We start from the raw sequence: 19,954 nt of genomic DNA, 5'->3' as shown, positions 1-19,954 counted from the left end.
GAGAACGTGCCTAAGAGTTCACTATGAGGGGAAGCATTTCATTCTCAAAATAATTTTTTCCTCTTCTTCCTGTTACCAGAGTTCTGAACGTAGATATTTTTTCCCATGTACCTAAGAATATGATTGCGAGTGGAAAAATAGGGGACAGAAATCAGGTATTGGCAGATTTTCCATTTTCATTTGTGTGTGAATTTTTAATATAAATGCAAGATGCAAGAAAAATGTTTCATTAATGCAAGAAAAATGTTTCAGTGAACACATTTCAACAGTTCAACTTTATAACAATTATAAATAAATCTCTTAAAATTTTCTGGACAATGCCAGCATTTGGATTTTTTAAAAATAACTAAATTTCTTATTGACAGCAACTAAATGATTTTTGTAGCATTTTTTGTGTTTTTTTTTGTTTTTGTTTTTTGTTTTTGTTTTTGTTTTGGTTTTGGTTTTGGTTTTTCGAGACAGGGTTTCCCTGTGGCTTTGGAGGCTGTCCTGGAACTAGCTCTTGTAGACCACAAGATCTCGAACTCACAGAGATCCGCCTGCCTCTGCCTCCCGAGTGCTGGGATTAAAGGCATGCTCCACCAACGCCCAGCGTTAGTAGCATTTTTATGATACAGTAGATTCCATCCATTCACTATACTTTTCTGAGTTGTCCTACACACAAGTACATGTTTTTAATGACTGTCTTTTGTGCTGTTCCTGCAAGTTTACTAGTAAAATACATATATATATATATATATATATATATATATATATATATATTGATAAGAGAAGCTTTGAGTTGCATGGGTGAGGACACCAAGACTCCAGGAGATCCAGGGCTGCAACAGAAATGAAGAAAGGAAACTAGCTGGGAGGATTGTGAGGCCAACCTGAGCTACATAGTGAGATTCTTCCTAAAAAGGAAAAACTGGAAACACAACAGTCTTGAGCTGCTGAAAAAAGGACTCTGCACCAGGCTCTGTTGTTTGTCTGAGCTCAGCTTTCTAATGATGGCCAGCCCTCTAGAAAACTCTCCTAGAGCAAGGACAGGCAGAGCAGGGAAGGTGTGGGTACCCCAAGCCACCAGATCTTGCCAAAGGAGCCAGATGGTGGCCTTGGGACAGCAGGAAGCTGTTGGGAGAAAACATGCAGATGACCTGGGGGGGGGGGCACCACTTAAACCTTAGTTTTAAGTCCTTCTTTAAACACAACATTGCTTCAGTTGAAGGTGCAATCCTGCAACAGCCCTGGGGCTTTCACCAAGTCTCATCAGGGAAATCGTGGCTCAAACCCATCTCACAGCATGGACCTTTAACAAATACTCCTTCTAGAAGTCCTCTGTTCCCTCTGGCTCTCTCCTTAGTGAGGTTAGAAGAAGCAATAGACAATGATAGGAACCTGGAGCTGAGGTCCACAAGCCCCAAGGGGCCCATGGATAAAAAATCTGTTGGATCACAGCTCTGTAAATTTGTCAGGAAAAACAAATTTAAGTTTATTTCCAGAAACTCCTGAACTGAAATACAGCACTTTATTCAATAATGGCTGTTAGTATTTCTTGTACCTACAGTTGTGCTACCCAGAGAAAATTTAAACAGGTTCTTGCAGAAATGTCAAATTCTTCTGATGAACACTTTAAAAATCATACTATCATATCACTACTATGCTATATTTAATGAGCTAAATTTATTTCTTGTTTTTCTCTTTTAAGACAGAGTCTTGCTGTGCTGTAAAAGCTTGTCTAAAACCAGAGGATTTAGGCCTTCAATCTTCTCAGAACTGTGGGCATAGAACATGGCATTCAGCTTTATGATTTCACATCACAAACTATCTTACCATATATCCTACTATATAACATTTTTAGCATGTTGATATTTGAATCTCAATAGAACTCATTATTTTTGTAATTTTGATTTCTTGTTTAAAAACATGTATTATTAGGGGGTCCATGGACTTCACTAGTCTGCCCAAGGAGGCTCCATCATATTTTTTAAAATAACCCTCTAGAAGAGGCTAGTGCCTTGATTGAGGGCCTCTGGATCCCTGAATGGCTGTGTAGCCCTTACCTCCATCATGAGTGATTCAGTATTTGACTATGGACCGATGAGACAGGGAACTGAGAACCTCTTACAATGCAGAGAGAACCCCAGTGACCACAGAGAATGGGCAGGATGGGTCTCTCAGTTTTGCCCTGGGCTCACTCTCATCTCTCCTGAAGACCCTCACTCATCAGGATAGAATGCCTTAAGTGCTTTTGTCTCAAACCCAGCTTTCTACTGTCCAAACTCTTTCCAGAGTCCAAGGCCTAATTCAAATGTTGCTTCCTCTGAGGAGTCTCCTGGGCCTCCTTTCATAGAAATTATTGTCCCAGACATGGACCACAAAGCTACTAACATCAGATTATGAGTTTGTTGGGAAAAGTTAGATAAATTTCCTCCCGCTGACCTAGCCCATATCTTTACTAAAAACCTGTATCTGGGATGCCTAGTTATAGCAAGGTCAACAAGCTGTTGCTGCATGGCAGGTAGTGGGTAGTCAAGGAGCTGTATGACTAAGCTCCATTCCCCAACAACCTATCCCAAGTCCACAGAGTAAATGTATGGTCCACGTGGAAAACGTTTATTAGTGATTTTCCACAGGGGGATCTTGATTTCCTTTCTCTGAAGTTATTCCTGCCCTGTTAGGATTTCCATCCAATGCACACTGACCTCTGGGTCTCTGCATGGGAGTCTCTCCTTATCCTCACTTTTCCTTTCCACAGATCATTACCTATGCTCAACCACAGTCTAAAAACATTAGATGGGAAATTCCAGAAATAAACAATCCATATGTTTTAAATAACTCCTTTATAATATACTATTATAAGTGTTTTATTGTTAGCTATTGTTAGACACCTATTATGCTTAATGTATATTAAACTGCAACACAGATGCATATGTATATGTATATGTATATGTATATGTATATGTGTATGTATATGTATATAAGCTAAAAGACTACATAGACCCTGATACTATCTAAGGTTCAGGCATCCACATTTCTGGACAACACAAATTCATAAGACTTTGGGCAATGCAACACTCTTTGGGGAACAGAGGAATGCAACAGGTCTTGGAAAGTATCTCCTGCCATGGGTAAAGGGAAACTTCTATTGTTTTGGCAGCCATACTAGTACTCAGGTAGGGATGGATCTTCTCCAACACCTGTGAGTGTTCTTTCATCTCTTAGGACCAGAATCTGAGGCAGCCTCTTTCTCCCACATTCCACCTTTGAAAGCCACACTTTCAACCAATTTGATCCTTCTTTTCCCACCCTACCCCATCCACACCCAGCCCTTGGAGCCCCAGCCCTTGAACTGGAACACTCATCCCTATGTGCACACAACTCTGGAGAGCATCCCAGACAGCTGTGTAAGAAAGTGTCAGGGAGGCAGCTCCCTGTCCCTCCTGTAGAATGTAATGGGCCAGCCCAAGCTTTTTTTGTCCAGAAGATAGAAAGGCACCAACTAAGCTTAAACAAAAGTTATATTGCAACTCTGGCTGCATAATGCTATAACCACTTCCTCTCTCCACCAGGCCAAGGACCAAAGGTCATTATTTCTCACTAATGGTCACATTTCTGAATAAAACAAACTCACATTGCAGCCCACTTTTGTAAGCCTTGCACCATGTGCTAGGAAGAGAGATGCAATAGACTTAGCTACTACTCTCAGGTACTCCCAACATGGTAACAGCAGTAAGCAAAAGATAATAAACCAAAGCTATGTCATTAAAGCACTAAAAGGGCTGAGGATGTAGCTCAATGGTAAAGGACCAGCCCAGCATGTGCAAGGCCCTGGGTGATAGCCCCAGTCAAAATAACACATTAGAATCATAGCAGCCCCAGGGACAGAATCTAACCACAGAGGATGGGGAAGAAAGCTGGGTGGGGGAAGTCTTGCACCCAAGGGCGGGCACAGCTCAGAGGATGAAAGCAGTCTTGCCATGAACTTCTTTCATCTTACAAAGAGAGGACTCAAGAAACAACAGAACATGAACTGTGGTTACACTTCATTGGTAGGGCACTTGTTTATGCATGAGGCCCCTGGATGTAAAGGAGGTGGGGAGTTGGGAGGAAGGAAAGGTAAAGGAAAAAAGAAAAACTAAGTGTTTTGTGTCTGTGGAGAAGGTGAGAGTGTGATAGGAGGGGCAAGGACCAGCATCACAGACAGAGAAAGGGACTTATAGTTCTAGTCTCTGAGGTCTTCTTCTTAGAAAGATTGGTCCCCTTGAGGATCCTCTTCTCCCCCAACCCCACCAGCCACCTTCTTGAGAGTGTAAACTGCCCCAGAACTGTAGGAAGCACCTAGACATGCCACTATTCTCAACTAAGTATCCCTGGAACTGCTGAGAGGGCAGAAGAGGAGAGGAGTGGAGTAGCTACCAGTTAGAAGAGAAGCCCTGCTAAGAAACAAAAGCCCCCTAGGATAGCCTTAGCCTCTAATCTGAGCAGGACACACTTTGAGAAGCAGAGTACAGAGACATCCGGACAGCCCAAGTACATCCTTGTTAGCAAGGATCTGCTTGGGGTCATTTGGGGGTCATCTCTGTGAGGAGAGGGTCAGACCCATTTGCAGCAGGGTCACCTTTGTTGGCTTAGAGTCATCCCTTTTTAGCACTAGTTCACTCACTTTAGAGGAAGGTCCCCCTGGCTTACAGAATCAGCCTCCAAGGAGGGTCACTCTGATGTGAAGCAGGGTCACCTTTGTTAGGCCATCTCTGTTAGCTCAGGGTAAGTCCTAGGCTGCACAGGGTATGCTCCTGAACTTTGGGGCCAGTGGCGCCCCCAGGTGGCTGGGCTTGGCTTCCACTCTCTCTCAGTGTTTCTCACAATTGGGGGAAGGAGAGAGTTTACTCAGACCCTGGACACTTGAGGAATTACACTGCTACCAAATATGCTTGCATTAATCTTTGGGACCCCCTGCTCACAGAGCACAATTTAGACTCTAGAGTACATCCAAGACCCAGGATCTGCCATAGTCTGTGATGTAGATGAAGAGGAAACAAGCCACAGGTGAAGTCACACGGTCAGGCCACACACACACACACACACACACACACACACACACACACACACGCACAGCAGTACATCCAACCCAAGAAACAATGGTTACATCCAGAGCCATCTTTATCTCCCGCTTTTTGAAAGGCTGGACATAGATGGAGCAAAGCTTGGAGCATCCAGGTGGTCCAGCTGCAAGTTAGGATCATTAGGATTCATCTAACTGGAAGAAATAGAGGAGAAAGGAAGCCAGTATGTCCAACATCCAGCAGGAAAGAGACAACTGGCAAGTTCTGATTGTAACTTCTACCCTTTTTCCCCTGTAAGGAGATAGAGCAGTGGTTCTCAACCTCCCTAATGCTGTGACCCTTTAAAACAGTTCCCTGTGTTACTTCATAACTGTAATTTTGCTACTGTTATGAACCATAACGTAAATATCTGATATGCAGCATATCTAATATGTGATCCCAGAAGGGGGGGTTGAGACCCACAGGTTGAGAATGACTAAGGTAGAGGAAGGATTTGGCTGAATATCCCAACCTTAAGATGATGCAGCCAGCACCTTGCTCACACATACTCCTGTCCCCTGACATTAGTACCTGGCATATCTAAAGGCAATCTATTTCATCTTGACTTACCGGGATCATTGAATGTTCTACTTTGCCTGGATCCTGCTTGTGGGAAGAATAGGGAATTTAAAGGCATTAACAACCCAATGCCTTGGGGTTTCCCAAGAGTTTGAGGGCAGTTGGTGAGGTTTGATTTTCTTCATAATAACCAGAGTACTTTATCTAAGTTGGTCTATGAAGGGTGCAGGGTCCACCTGTAGACCCAGGATGTTGCCAAGAAATTTAGGCAAACTCTGACCCTCATCCTCCCTTCCCTGTCTAGACCTGTTTCCACAGCCAAGAGTCAGCTTTGGCTACATTGTAAGCTCTAGTGGCTGTACTAGTCTGCACCTGAACCTTTGACACAGAAAATTTCCTGGGAATGGAAGCAGTCTCCAAAGCCACCTATGGCTGCTAGCCAAGTCTCTCTATGCAGGCTGGGATAGAGGAGACATCTGGCAGTCCTGCATGGAAGTCAGATGGAGTCTGGACAATGGTACCTGTTAGCTAATCTGGAACAACATGGATCTAGAGCCCAGGTAGGATACAATAATGGGCCACAGTGGACAAGCCTGAGGAGGAGATGAGGCATGCTCCACATCCCCAGCTTGGCCTGCATCTGGGGAGGAAGGTGGGAGAAGATAGACAGGTCTCAATTGCTGGGGGTAGGGGGAGGCAATGCCAAGAATCCACCATTCCACCCCAACCACAGCCACCACACTCAAAACATCTTCATTAGCATATGCAAATCCACAAATACTTGTAAGCACAGAAACAGGAGCAGAATGCATATCTAACTCTGCAATACGTTAACAGAAATGATCGCATACCCCCCAAACAAACAGAGCATACGCCTACACTAGGATATGTTATCTAGAGACATAATAAGGTGGATGATTGCATCTTTAATCCTACTTGCACGTGTGTGCACAGGCACACTCAAGCATGCACACACACACACACACACACACACACACACACACACACACACACACCCTACAAATATAAGCCATTTATTCTGGCTAACAAGTTGGACAGTTTATAATGAGGGCAGGCAAATGATTAGCATTGCAACGTCAGGAGTATATAATGCCCAGCACAGAGCAGATGCTCAATAAATACGAGAGAGGGGGAAGGAGGAAGCAAGCAACCCAGGCTATATTGTCTTAAGTCACCTGTGTTTAATCTTAATCAGACTGGAGAACTGGAGGAAGTGGCCTCAGACCCTGCAGATGTTCGAAGGCAAAGTAGGTGCCAGTGATTAGATCGGTGGCAGTCACCTGGCACATCAGATCCCAATTGGAAGTGGCTTCGAAATCTACATGCTTGTTGATTTGTTTTGGTTTTTGTTTTGAGACAAGGTCTCACTGGCTGGTCTGGAACTCACTATGTTTACCAGACTTGCCTCCATCTCAAGAGATCCATCTGCCTCTGCCTCCGGAGCGCTGCGATTAAAGGCGTGCACCACCACTCCAGCCAGCCTAATCTGTTTGTTTTTTCAGTGTCATGTTGAAGAACAGTAGGTTTGTAAACACACCATATGAATGATTCTAGGAACCTCTCCTGCAAACGCGGTTCCACTGAGGTAGGGCTGGCTGAGAAGGCCAGGGCGATGATGAATCGACACAAAGACGGACACCGGTATCCAGTTCCGGGTTTCCAGGTCCTTGGCTTCTCTTCCCCAAGCCCACGACTAATTCGCTTGGGTCGCATCAGGCTGGTCCTTTTATCTCCGATCTCGGAACCCTCTAGCTTCGGCAGTCTGCGTCTGAGGGTAATTTAAGCTAACGCCTCTCCAGTGGCTTTCTTTCCTTAAGAAGCGGAATCAATTCCCCAAAGACAGAAGCATATGAGAGTAACCTACAGACGCGACATAAACCCAAAGAGCTCAGAAGAGGCTGACTGGCGGGAAGCCGGGCTTGGATGAGGGCAAAGAGGTGGGCTCCCCACTCCCAGCAAGCACATCTACATCTGAATGAGAAGCCCTGGAGTCCCCTCAGCACCGACACCTGCTGGAGGAGGGGGCCTCAAAATAAGGGTCTTTGGTTACCATCGGCTAATTAATTTGAACAATAAAGTCCACTCCAATGTCCTCAACACCCCGAACACATCATACCCACCCCACCCCCAAGCACACACGCGCGCGCGCGCGCGCGCGCGCACACACACACACACACACACACACACACACACACACACACACACACACTGGCAGTGTCTACACAGATAAGTGGAAATACACTTCTCAAGTCCTCAATTCGTTTTAGGAATCGAAAGGATCGGTTTAAATATTTTGTTGCCCCATTGAAGAATTCGATCTCTCCAGTCCCAAGATTCGTGAAACCCCAATTCCAAAGATATTTTTGCCTGCGTAGACAAAAAAATGACTTAGGGTGAGGCAACCCTGAGGCAATTTTCAGTTTCCGGAGAAACTGAACACAGACCTCCAAGACGCTGGCTTCGGATGCGGAAGCTCCCAGGACCCCAGCAGCTGAGATTGAGCGCATCCTTCCCAGTGGCGCACACGCCAAGTCTGATGCGGGTTTCTCGAAACCCTAGCCTCTGAGAAAACTTTGGCTGGGGTAGATGAGTGGTGAAGACTCCGACTTACGGAGTTCCTCCAGGACCAGGAAATTTAGACCGACAAGAGGGGTGATGAGCATGGAGGAAGGTTCACCCAGAGGAAAACACAACCCAAGGAGAAAAGCCGAGCAACGACTGAGAGCCATTTCTACTCGAGTCCGCGTAGAGCGAAAAGACCACGTTCGGCAGGGACCCAAGACACAGAGCGCTGAGCCCTACGAGGGTGGGAAACAACCCGAAGGATGTTGCGTGGACACCAGTAGCGGAGCGCAGGGCGGAAGCCTTTCTTCCTGCGCCGACCCGAGCCTCTCAGGTATAGCACTGTACCAGTGGTTGTCCGGGCTGCAAGGAGGCGGTGCCCGCTCCGCCCCACAGCGCGGCGCGCCCTCCAGCCCGCGGAAAAATTCGTTCTCAAAACCAGAGCCCGGAACCTCTGTCTTTCCTACAGAGCTCTCCGTTGGTGCACATCTATGCCAGCCTTTAAAAAAAAGAAAAATCAGAAGTGCTCGTTCCAAAAACCTATCATTTGTTTGTTCTCAAACACTCTGCTATTTGAAAGCTTAAGGGACTGAATTCTCCCACCCACCCTTGCCCACCTTTAAGTCTCAATCTCTCCAGAAACTTCACTGTGCCAGTCCCAGGGACAAGGGTGGGCTGGGTCTCACCGTCCTGGATGGCCCTCCCGGATGCGTCCCCCAGACCCCAACCTAAACTACCTTTGCACTATGCATGAAAATAATGTAGGCACAAACCCAAACTCTCCTCGCTTCTCTTCCGTGGAAAGTGCAGGGTTGGGAGGAAACTCCGAATCCTGTCCGTGAAGACCTAGGCGCACTGCCTCCTCCCACTGCTTCCTAAGCTGCAAGCTTAGGAGGCACGCTCCGCACTCCAAATCTTTTCTCTCTTTCTCTTGCAGGGACCGTCGTTTAAACTGCGTCGGCGCCTTTATTCGCCTGACCCTGGGCGCAGGGAAACCAGCCTGGTCGGTCATTGTCCTTTCTGGACTGCCCCCACCCCCGCCCCAATCAGTGTCACAAAACGCCCCTTTCAACAGATTCCAAACCCTCTTCACCTCGGCTCACCGAGCCTTCAAACTTCATTGAGTGAGCGCTACGGCGGCACTGGAGGAGGCGAAGTTTAAATAAACCCGAGAGCAGAGGGAGGAGGCGGGGGTCGCGGAGGGTTGGTAGTTGAAGGGGAGGGTGGAGGTAGAAGTGTTTTTGAAAAGGGGAAAAAAGTCATCGGGGAGGGAAAGGCGCTTTGTAACCACGAAGACGCGCCTGCTGTGGCGAGAACAAATTGGATAGGGAGGGGAAATGTCCCCCTCCAACTCCCGCTCCTGGGTGGTCTGGGATGGGGGGAGCCCCTAGAGAAAGAAAGAAAGATGCGGAGGAATACGCGGTGAAAAGAATTAACCGCTTTAATTGGGTTGCAACAGAGACTGGCCAGCGGGTTCGTCGATGGGCCTCGATCACTCAAACCAAATACTGGTCGATAAAATAAAATGTCTACCCTTAGTCGCCGCTGAACAACGCATGTCAAAGTTGGAGAACCAAGACTGTTCTTCACAGCTGTAGAAAGTAAATCTGCAAGAGGGAGAAATTCTGCCCGGAAAGGTCCCCCTCCCCCTCCTTATGGCCTCGGGCCTCCCGGCGCCCGGATGAAAAGGAATGAAATTGAACGAAATTGAACGAAATGAAGTGAAATTGACCAGTGAAATTCGCCAATTTTCTTCCCCTTTAAACTGCCCGCTCTCAACAGCACTCTCTGAACCTCGGGCTGATTTTTTTTACCTTTTTTTTTCTCACCTTGGAGAGATCAAGGTGTGCCCTGGATATTTTCTTATTATTGCCACCAATTGTTGGGTGCCTAAAGGGCCACAGACCTCAGCTGCCTCCACCCAAGTAGGGAGGGAAGCCTGGGAACCTGTTCAAATGGGAAGACCTGTTTTACCTCCAAGGATGTTGGGCCCCTAACTGAGCCCAAACAGCCCTAGACACCCACAGATAGGGAAAGAGTCACTGTCTGAGCACATCCAGACTGCAAGGGCAAGCAGGGAGGATTCTATCAGACAAATGCTGCAACTACACCCTTCTCGAATTCCAGTTCCCAGTTCCAATAGCTCAGCTCTGAATACAACCCCAAATGTCAGCCAGAATTTCAAATACCTCCTTTTCTCCCTAGCTTTTAGCATCCAGAACCTTCTCCTGGGCTGTCAGTTGAGCATGGGTGGTTTCTCTGGACCAGGCTTGGCCTTGTTGATTCACTGGAAAACTAGAGTCCTAGTAGAAGGTATCCTTGGGACCCTAAGAGCCCTGGAAAACTCTTATACATCTCATCTTTTTCTGCAACCCCCTATTTCTACTGTTGGTGCACACAGACACTAAGCAAGGAACATGCACAAACACACACACACACACACACACACACACACACACACACACACACACACACACACGACAGATAACAACTCATCCAGCAGATCTTCCACTGCCCCTGTAAGTAGTAGTGAGTTACAGCCCTAGCTCACCTACCTATCAACCAACCAATATGAATTCTGTCTGACCTCTTCCAGACAGAGAAAAATCCAACCGATAAGTACTTTTCTCAAAACTTTAATACGTGGAGTCTAATATTCCAAACTAATATCTGTATTTGATAGTCACGGCAAAGGAGATCATGAAATTGAAAGGTGCTTTTTTTTTTTTTGAGCAAACAGACTCTGCAGCATGTGTGTGCACACACACATTCACTGACTTGTATCAGTCACACACCACCTCCTCAAGTAAACAGAAATGAAACCATACTCATCAAATTTGGAGCAATGGAAGTCAGTGAAGCAACCAGTCAAAGACCATTATCCCAGTACTGGCAAATATTTCTCACTCCGGACCACTGAACCCAATCTTACCTCTGGATTATTTGATAAAATGGTGGTGGGAAGACAGCCCACTGTGCTTGATCTCCCCTGACCCCTTAGTCTTTCAGAGATAGGAGAGTAAGACCCTTGGCCTCTGGGCAGTACTATGTTCAAAACACACACACACACACACACACACACACACACACACACACACACACCTGAGCCTACTCTCTCCACCTCTAGTGAGGGGGAACCCAGATGCCTCAACAGTCAGTCCTTTCCCCCATTCCCATCCTGATGCAGAGCCCCTTCCTTACACCTTCTTTTTTTTCCAATCATTGCCAGCTGTGTTTTGGATAACTTCTCTTGTCCACACCCTCAAGTTCTTTGCATCTGAGTCTCTGATGCTGTCTTCTCCTTTCTCTGTCATTTGCCTTCCAGCCTTGTTCCGACTTGTGTCAGTTTTCTGTGGAGGCTGAATGAACTTCCTCTTCCTGCATCATCTCTCCTACATCTCTCCTATGATCTCAGAGGAATGCACAGAAAAAGGAGTAACCATCTTTGCTCCACCCAAAGGATCACCCTCACCCTGTTGTTTGCAGACCTGGCTATTGGGGATCCCAAGCACAAGGCGGTGGGCTTCAGGTCCAATGCGCTGTGGAAGGTCTTAACCAGACCAGAAGATTTATGCTCAGGCAGTAGCTTCTCACTATGAACATGGCTCCAGGAACCAAGGCCTTTGCCCTGACAGAATGAACCCCCACTCATTCTTTAGTTGATCACATCTTCTAGCCCACTCACGCTGAGTGAGGGTGAGGCTTCTAATTCAATTTGGAGAGTCCCTAAATAAAGCCCTCCTCTGTCAAAAGTGTGTGGGAGTGGGGGTTCTAAAGGCCCTCTAGGGGGCAAAAAGAAATGCTCTCCTATTAAAGACAGACAGTGACTAATAGTCATCGCACATATCCATGGACACACGCAGAAATAAAAACTCAGACATCCCTGAAATACACAGGATGACCAAGACAAACACAAAACCAAACCACCAAGAGCTCCATAAAAGTCCCCTGCATACACAGAAACACAGAGGCATACAAAATATGCTTCAAGAGACACAGCCTTACACTCAGTGGCTACAGTGCTCCAGTACTTAGCACTCCAATCTGCCCAGGCCACACTCAAATCTAAACTAGAAGGTTGAGACTTCTCTGGTGTGGTAGAAACAGAATCCCTTTGCCCAGCCCCGGGCTTTTGCCCTTCCTTGTGCCAGAGTGAAAACGAAAGTGCTGAAAGTGCTCAAGTGGTCACCGGCTACCAGAGACCTGGCCCCATTAGAAGCAGAAAGCCACAGCAGGGTACAGAGAGTCCCTCCGCCATCTGACTAGCTCAGAGCTTCCTTTACTGGTCTAGCTCCTTCTCCCTCTCCCTTTGCTGGGAGAGCCATGACAAGGACAAGGGTGAACAGGCAAGCAGGTTGAGCTGGTGACTGCTAAGTTCACATACATTTATTCAATGGACACCAATGATGAAAAGGGAGAGGGAGACAAATTTTCTTTTCTTCCACACAGACCATCAGACAATTTCACAGAGTCTCCACTAAGTGGAGAAGTCTAAATCAATGCACACAAGTGGACAGAGAATGCAGGGGCAGCCCACTGTACAGATATTTACACATAACTATAGGACCCCCCTGCCACAGCTCTGTGCCCTTGCCCTCCCAATTCCCACCTCTCCAGACCCTCTTCTCCCACCCAAATCCGTTGCCTTTAACTACAATAAATATCACAGGGCCTGGGGCAGAGCAGAAGGCCAAGAGGGCTGCTAGCCCTGGATGGCTGAGCCTTTGGACCACGGGAAAGAAAGGCCAGAGGGACCTCCTTAAAAAAGCAACCAAACACCAAAGGGAAAAAAGCATTTTCTTGGAGGGGGGTGGGCTCTGCGGGTTCTTCAAGGATTTTGGAGACCCTGTTTCACTTCTCCTCTTGGCTTCCCGACTGTGTAGATACTGCCTTAGGCTTGGAGAAAACCCGCTTCCTTTAAGAACAGCAAAATAAACAAAAAACTGAATTTTTCTCTTAACCACAAAGCAGATAACAGATGTCTTTAAATTATAATATTGGATAAGCGGGGTCTCAAAGTTGAGGAAGAAATGGGGGCAAGGGACTTTTCAAGCCATAGGTGTTTCTGGCAGGATCCACCGACCGACAGGCGACAGGCGTATCTCCGCCAAAGCATTCTTCTCCGACTGAGAGACGCAGAGACAAGAAAAAGCGAAGGTTCCCGCTCCCCTTTTTGCTGCTCAAACAGAAAAGGGATCTCCGCTTTGAACCTATTACGTAGACACACGGGCCTCGCCCAGAGCCGCTGAGCCCGCTTCGTCCCAACTGTCCGTGACATTCTTAGCGTGGAGCTTGAAGTGCCTGATCAGGCGCGCCCGGCCTAGGTCTGGAGACTCTTCATAAATAGACTCCCTGAATTCCGCTGGGACCGGCCGAGCTCCCCAGAGAGGTTAAGGAGTGAGGGCCTAACTGGCCCTGAGCCCGCTGCGGTCAAAAGTGGCAGCCACTGAGGCCGGCGACTTTGCTGGCAAACGAGGGCCCTGAAGACAGGAGTGCGTCCCCCGGGTGCGAGAGGCGGATATGGCCCGCCACAGGAGCCAGGGCTGGGGCAGTCAGCATGGCCAAGACTTGGGCTTGACCCCCAGGACCTGCGGCTGCGGCGAATGGCGATCCCGGGGAACCGTCGCCGCTGCCCGGGGGTGCGGCACCGCCACCACCACCGTGGCCCATGATGTGGTCTATAGAGAAGGAAGGCCTCTGGCCTGCCCCTGCACCCCCGCCACCCGCACCACCGCCTGCGTCCGTCTTGAGGCCCTGGCGCAGGAGTGCAGTGGACAGGCTGGCTGCTGTGCCAGCTGCGGGAGGACTCAGGGACGCGGGGTAGAAAGCCTTGGCGCAGCCCAGCTCGGCGCCTAAGAAGGCGGGCAGCCCTGCGGGGCCTGGGCCAGATCCCGGGGCAGGAGCAGGGGCCGGCGCCGAGGCCGCGCTGGCGAACACCGAGGCCGTCGGAGGTCCGGGTGGAGGCGCAGCGGCGCGGCCCGGGGGAACTGACAGCTGGCAAGGCGCGGTGGCGGCAAAGGCAAAGGCGTGCGGGTGCGGGTGCGGGTGTGGGGCCGGGCCCGGTGGGGGTGCGCCGTAGGCCGGGAGTGCCAGCCCGTAGCCGTAGCCATAGGCGCCGTAAGCGGCGAAACCCGGGAGGAAGGCGCCAGGGTCCCCGGCCGCGGCAGCCCCGCCACGCAGTAGCAGCTCTGGGTGAGGATGCGGGTGTGGATGCGGCGGCGGCAGCGGCTGCCGCTTGAAGCGCTTGCGGCGCCTCAGGAAGCTGCCGTTGTCGAACATGTCGGCCGACTCCGGGTCGAGCGTCCAGTAGTTGCCCTTGCCCGGGTTGCCCGGCTCGCGGGGGATCTTAACGAAGCAGTCGTTGAGGGAGAGGTTGTGGCGGATGCTGTTCTGCCAGGCGGGGAACTTCTCCCGGTAGTAGGGGAAGCGGCCGCTGATGAACTCGCAGATCTCGCTCAGCGTCAGGCGCTTCTTGGGGCTCTGCAGGATGGCCATGGTGATGAGCGCGATGTACGAATACGGTGGTTTCACCAGCGGGCTCCGCGTCGCCGCGCCCCCCGACGGCGGCCCGGGTCCCGGCCCTGGCCCCGCTGTGCCCCGGGCTGCCTGCACGCCGGGCCCCGGGCTTCCCGCAGCGGCCGCCGCCCCCCGGGGCGCTAGAGCGCGGGGCTCGCAGTCCGAACAACCTCCCGACTCCTCCTCATCCTCGGCTACGTCCGCCTCGGCTTCCTCCGGGGGAGGCTCGTGGCCGTGCGGGAGCACGTCCCGGGGGGCGCGGGGCCCGGAGCGGACTGTGAGCTCCCCCCCACCGCTGCCGCCGCCCACCACGTCTATGTCTGCGTCGGGCTCGGACAGCGCGGCCGGGGAGCTCTCGGAGGACATGATCTCGCAGCAGCAGCTGCCCAGGGTCATGGTGCCGCTGCCGCCGCCGCTCTCCGGCTCCGCTCGGGCCGCGGCTCCGGCTCCGCCGCGCTGCCTCTCGGACGAGTGTGTTTTGCGCGCGGGCGGGGAGGGGGCGGGGGCGGGGGACCAAGGCGGACAGGGAGGGGTGTCCCCCAGCTCCTCAGCGCCCCCTGGTGTTGAGACTCCAGGACTCTCGCCCTTCAGGGCGCACCCAAGCGGTGCTGCCCCGGGACCAGTTAGCAGGGCACAGGAGGAGAGCGGTGAAGCCACCCGTTACCTGGACGAGTCTGGGCCACTGGGCCCCTAGAGACACAAGTGGGGCTTCGGGGGATTAGTCCCTCCCGCCTGGTGGCCGCCTAAGGCGGAAGAACCGTGGGCCTGGGGCGGAGCTCCCTGGGCAGGGTGGGGCGGGGAGGAAGGGGGCGGGCAGAGGTCCTCGGCACCCTGGCCCGGCGGGAACAAACTGCCGCGGTGGCGGGAGCTAGGCTCGTGTGGCTGGAGGCGGGTCATCCTTCTCTTCGCAGCTCCCGCAAACCCATGGTTCCCTGGAGCCACAGCCTCCAGTGCTCTCAGCCTCTGAGAGTCAAGGCTTTCGTTGGCGCAGCTGCAGCCGGTGGCAATGGCTACAAACCTCCTCCCCTCGTCTCCCTAAGGCGGAGCCCAGGCCACCCGGGCCGAAGCGCCCACGGATCGCGAGTGAGCAGAAACGCCCAGACAGACGCCGCGGGACAGGGACCTACAAGAGTCCCAGGGGTTTCCGGCAAGCTGGAGAGGAGAGTGATCCGGGGGAGCAAACTTGGCGCCGGCAACTCAGAGAGGTGAGAAGTTTCTGCTGTGGTCCTGTCTTTCCCCTCCAAGACCTCGGCTCTGCCACTGTCCCCGGGAAGACCCAAGGAGAGCACCGCCTGCTCCCGCTCCCCTTGGTGACTGGTCTCCGCAGACGCCGCATTCCCCGCACGCCTATAGTCCTTAGTTCGGGTTTGCCTGGCTCGATTTTCAGCATCTCCATCTCTATAGTTGTCTATCTTGGCCCCTGTGAATTTGCCTGCATTTCCTGCGGAAACAGCATTTGCCTGGATGCTTGTTCCTGAGTCTGACAATCGCGCTCTAATTTCTGGATTTAGAGAGGTTTTACAAAGGCGCTCTCACAGAGACCTCCCGCGGTGAAATTTAACCTCAGCCCTGAGTCAGTGTTGCCTTTTTATCTGGGGACTTTTTGCACAAAAAGTTGGTCCAGTGTGCTCTTTCTACCAGCCAGATTCCTTCCCATCTTGTTAGGCCTCTTTTTCCTACTCTCCCTGTAAGACCCAGAAACAAGTCGCTCCCGTTTATTGTGAGCCCATTTCAACCTCTGGGGGCTGGAAGGGTTTGGATGAGGGTAAGAACTGGACAGAGGGCTGGCTGTTGCCCCAACAGCGCCGCGCAGTGGCCAAGGCTCAGGCATAGGAGGCTTCAGTCCCTACTGCATCCCAATAGTCCAAAGCCCCTGTGACCCTCATTAGGTAACTTCCCCTCAAAGCCCAACTTTCCTGGTTTGCACCACAGTTAAGAGCCTGCCAGAGGAGTTACACTGCTGGAACCCTAATTTTGGCTTCACCAGTTGTCCCTTGAATCACCTGGATAATTTTCTTAACCTTTTTGACTTTCTCTTCCTCTAAAATAAAATTTAGAGCGCCTATCTCAAGCTTGACGTGATGGTAACCACTTCCATAGGTAACCCCTGTACTCAGAGTACTGAGGCAGAGAGTTTGCTTCGAGTTCCAGCCCCGTCTTGGCTACAGAATGAGACCCTGCCCCAGAATTAAGTAAATAAATGAAATAAAATGAATTTACCTTATGACCAGTATGTAAAAGCAGCCCTTATAGGCCACTGATTATGTAGATCCTAGGTGCCCTATCCTCTGGGAAAGAAGGTGGTGGTGGGGCGGATGTAGTCTTCCACTTGGTTCTCAAGCCCTGGCCCAGCTAAGGGACTGCTTATTGGTAACACAATAATATCTCCAGACATTGTGCTGAACTATCTCTCTCTCTCTCTCTCTCTCTCTCTCTCTCTCTCTCTCTCTCTCTCTCTCTTCTACACACACACACACACAACACAGAGAGAGAGAGAGAGAGAGAGAGAGAGAGAGAGAGAGAGAGAGAAAGGGTAAGCTCTGAGGCTATGGGGAGGAAATTTACATCAGCATAGGTGAGCTGCATGCGAGAAAATACACATAAGAATAGATGAATCTCTTTATCTAACAGCAACCTGCATCGACGAAGGCAAGAATAGCTTCTTACCTTTTGAAAACAAATCCTCCAAGCCCCCTCTGGGACCTCTGACCAAGGGAACCCAGTATGCTGGATTTGCATAAACAACGTGTTCCTGGGAAACAGAAGAGGGCCCAGCCCTCAAAACAGGGACAGTAAATTGAACAGAGACTAGTGGCTCCCCGAAAGGAATGTTTTGGCAACCACACACATACTTCAAGTAACCTCCCTCCCTCTTCCCCTCCCTCCCTCTCTCCCTCCCTGGGGGTCCCACTCAGATAGCCAACACTACTAACCACATCCTTACTCCTACCCAGCTAGTACTCATCTCTACCCTGGGATACCCAGCTAGTATCCCAATAAAGAAAGAGAAAAACCACTTTCTAGTTGGTTTCTCTTCACTTCAAAACTGGCAAACCCATGAATAACTTTCTATGTTGTCAGTGCTCTCCTGATATTTCAGACTTGACCTACATGTTCAGCCTCAGGGTGGTACTGGCTAAAGCATTTGTTATCCAGGTTTCCTTTAAAGGGTTTCATGCAAGACACTAACAGCTATTGCTGCCAGTCACTGCTGCCACTCATTCACTGAGACTGAAGCTCAGGCTGGGGGAAAGCAGTCAAGAGCACCCAGATTCTATTCTGCAGGGCACTAGTGGGCCCCACCTTAAGAAATCATCCGTACTCCATGAACACTTTAACAAGAGCCAAGAGCGGAAAGAAAGGACCAGGGTAGGATATGGCAGTTTTGTAGGTGTTATACATTATAGCCCACCCATCACACAACTCATCTATTAATCCAAATAACTGCTTTCTAGGCCTCACCTCTTGCCCAGGGAGATGTTTCTTGTGGCTTTCTATCCCTTTCAAGGATCTAGGCCAATTTATTTTAAACACTGCCCAGAGCAGAGGCACTGGAGGGTGGGAGAAGGGCTACCCTAGGGTTCAGTAGCCCCTGCCTTTCCCACCTCCAGACTCAGCCTGTCACTCGGTAGTGCCTTAACCCTATGGGATTTCCTGTTCTCTGGGCAAATATCTGTGCATGGCCCATGAAGTTGGGACACTCATGCCTAGGATAATCCCAAAGGAGAAGGAAGCATGGGAGGGAAGGGGTCTTGATTACAGCATCTCTCTAGTTAAGCCCCAGAATCCTCCTTCTTTTCACTGCCTAGCTGCCTGCTTGAACATCCTGGAACAACAGGGAAGTAACTCCTAAGGAGATGGTGTGTCTATGCAGGGTCTTTTGTTTGAAAATGCTCTTATAACTGGCCAGGAGTTGTACTTACTGTGAAATATGTGTTGCTCCCACTGGCTTCTAAGCCATCTATCTCTAAAGGTCCCTACAGAGAAGTCACCCTTCAATGGATCCGAGACAGGAGAGCTCTCCCCAGATTGCATGGATATAATTAAGTCCGTGACAAAACTGCTAAAGTACTGAGCTGCTGACAGGGAAGTTGGTCGGGACAGAAGGGCAGAACATTGCCTGCAGCCTTAGGGTTTGGAGCTCTGAGAGTATCCTGGCCCGTCCCGGCCACTTCTAGACTGTAGAAAGAGCCTGGAGCCGAACAGGGCATACCATGTCCACTGACTTCTAAAAAAAATTTATTTACCAACCAACCAACCTTGGGGAAACGCTAGCTAGCCTCATCCTCATCTCTAAAAGGCCACAACCCCGTTTTGTTCGGTTATAGCTTCCAGATATAACCCTGCTTTGGAATCTAAATTTTCCATGGCTGGTTTTGGAGGCAAAGATTACAGGTCCTGTGACTGCAGAGACAGACTTAAGAGAGCCAGGCACCCTAGACACAGAGGTGACAGGTGGCTGGGCTCCAGTGTGTGGGCCATGATTTCAGCACCCAGCAGCCCAAACCCGGGTGCCTCTGCTCTATCACACAGCTCGAGGTAACAAAGTCACAATCTTCCTCTGCTTCCATAACTCTTGACCAAGGTCCCCTATGACATAGCCATCCATTCTCAGGCAAAGCAGTGGGAGGCTTGCTTAAGCATCCATGACCTACTCTGATTCTGTGGTTGAGACCAGAGCAAGCTATGGATCCTGTAGACTCCGGTTCGTGGGAAGAGGGTTGCAAGTTCAAGAGAGGGTAAAAACAGCACCACCTGCAAAACGCTGATCAGAGGCGCCTGCTCAATTTACCAAAGAGCTCGGGGCAACCGGATTAGGTAGAGATTGCTAGAGTATGGTAGAGCCAGTAAGTGGGGACATTTCCAGGTGTGCTGGAGTGGATTCCCCAGGTCTACACCTTCCATGGTGGATTCTTTGGGCCCTAGGTCCGAGGGTCTGTTTATCTATCCGGGTAGTGTATCTTTTCCCTGCCTAATTTGCTCAGTATGGTCAAGAATGCCCCAGAGCGGCAGGCATAGGTCCCGGTCCCGTTTAGAGACTTCCACCACAGATCTCACACGGTGCTCACGGGGCCAAAGGGACCTGAGACTTCCTTGGAAGACTGGCTATTCAAGCTTACAGCTGTCCGCTACAGCAGAGACCAGGTCTGAGACCAGAGAAAGGGCTGTGTGTGCTAGCTTGCAGTTCTTGAGAGGAGCGATAGGAATCCGCAAGAGTGTGGAAAGTTACAGTGCTGCCATAGAGACCT

The 19,954-nt window shown here is 50.2% G+C and overlaps 1 protein-coding gene across 1 annotated transcript; it reads right to left on the bottom strand.

The window, feature by feature from the left end:
- Positions 1 to 12,544: 12,544 nt before the first annotated feature.
- On the bottom strand, positions 12,545 to 16,177 carry LOC113834312 (forkhead box protein D2). The gene has a single exon (XM_027402482.2). It carries the CDS (start codon positions 15,099 to 15,101, stop codon positions 13,620 to 13,622), a length of 1,482 nt encoding a protein of 493 aa, XP_027258283.1. The 5' UTR covers positions 15,102 to 16,177; the 3' UTR covers positions 12,545 to 13,619.
- Positions 16,178 to 19,954: the final 3,777 nt, after the last annotated feature.

The sequence above is a fragment of the Cricetulus griseus genome, chromosome 2 (assembly GCF_003668045.3).
Source record: "Cricetulus griseus strain 17A/GY chromosome 2, alternate assembly CriGri-PICRH-1.0, whole genome shotgun sequence".
NCBI lineage: Eukaryota > Metazoa > Chordata > Mammalia > Rodentia > Cricetidae > Cricetulus > Cricetulus griseus.
The sequence above is the reverse complement of the archived record's forward strand: the minus strand, read 5'-3'. Positions and strand labels throughout refer to the sequence as shown.

What these genes read in the sequence shown, in the direction of transcription:
- LOC113834312 (XM_027402482.2), bottom strand. Translation starts at nt 15,101, where the DNA reads ATGACCCTGGGCAGCTGCTGCTGCGAGATCATGTCCTCCGAGAGCTCC.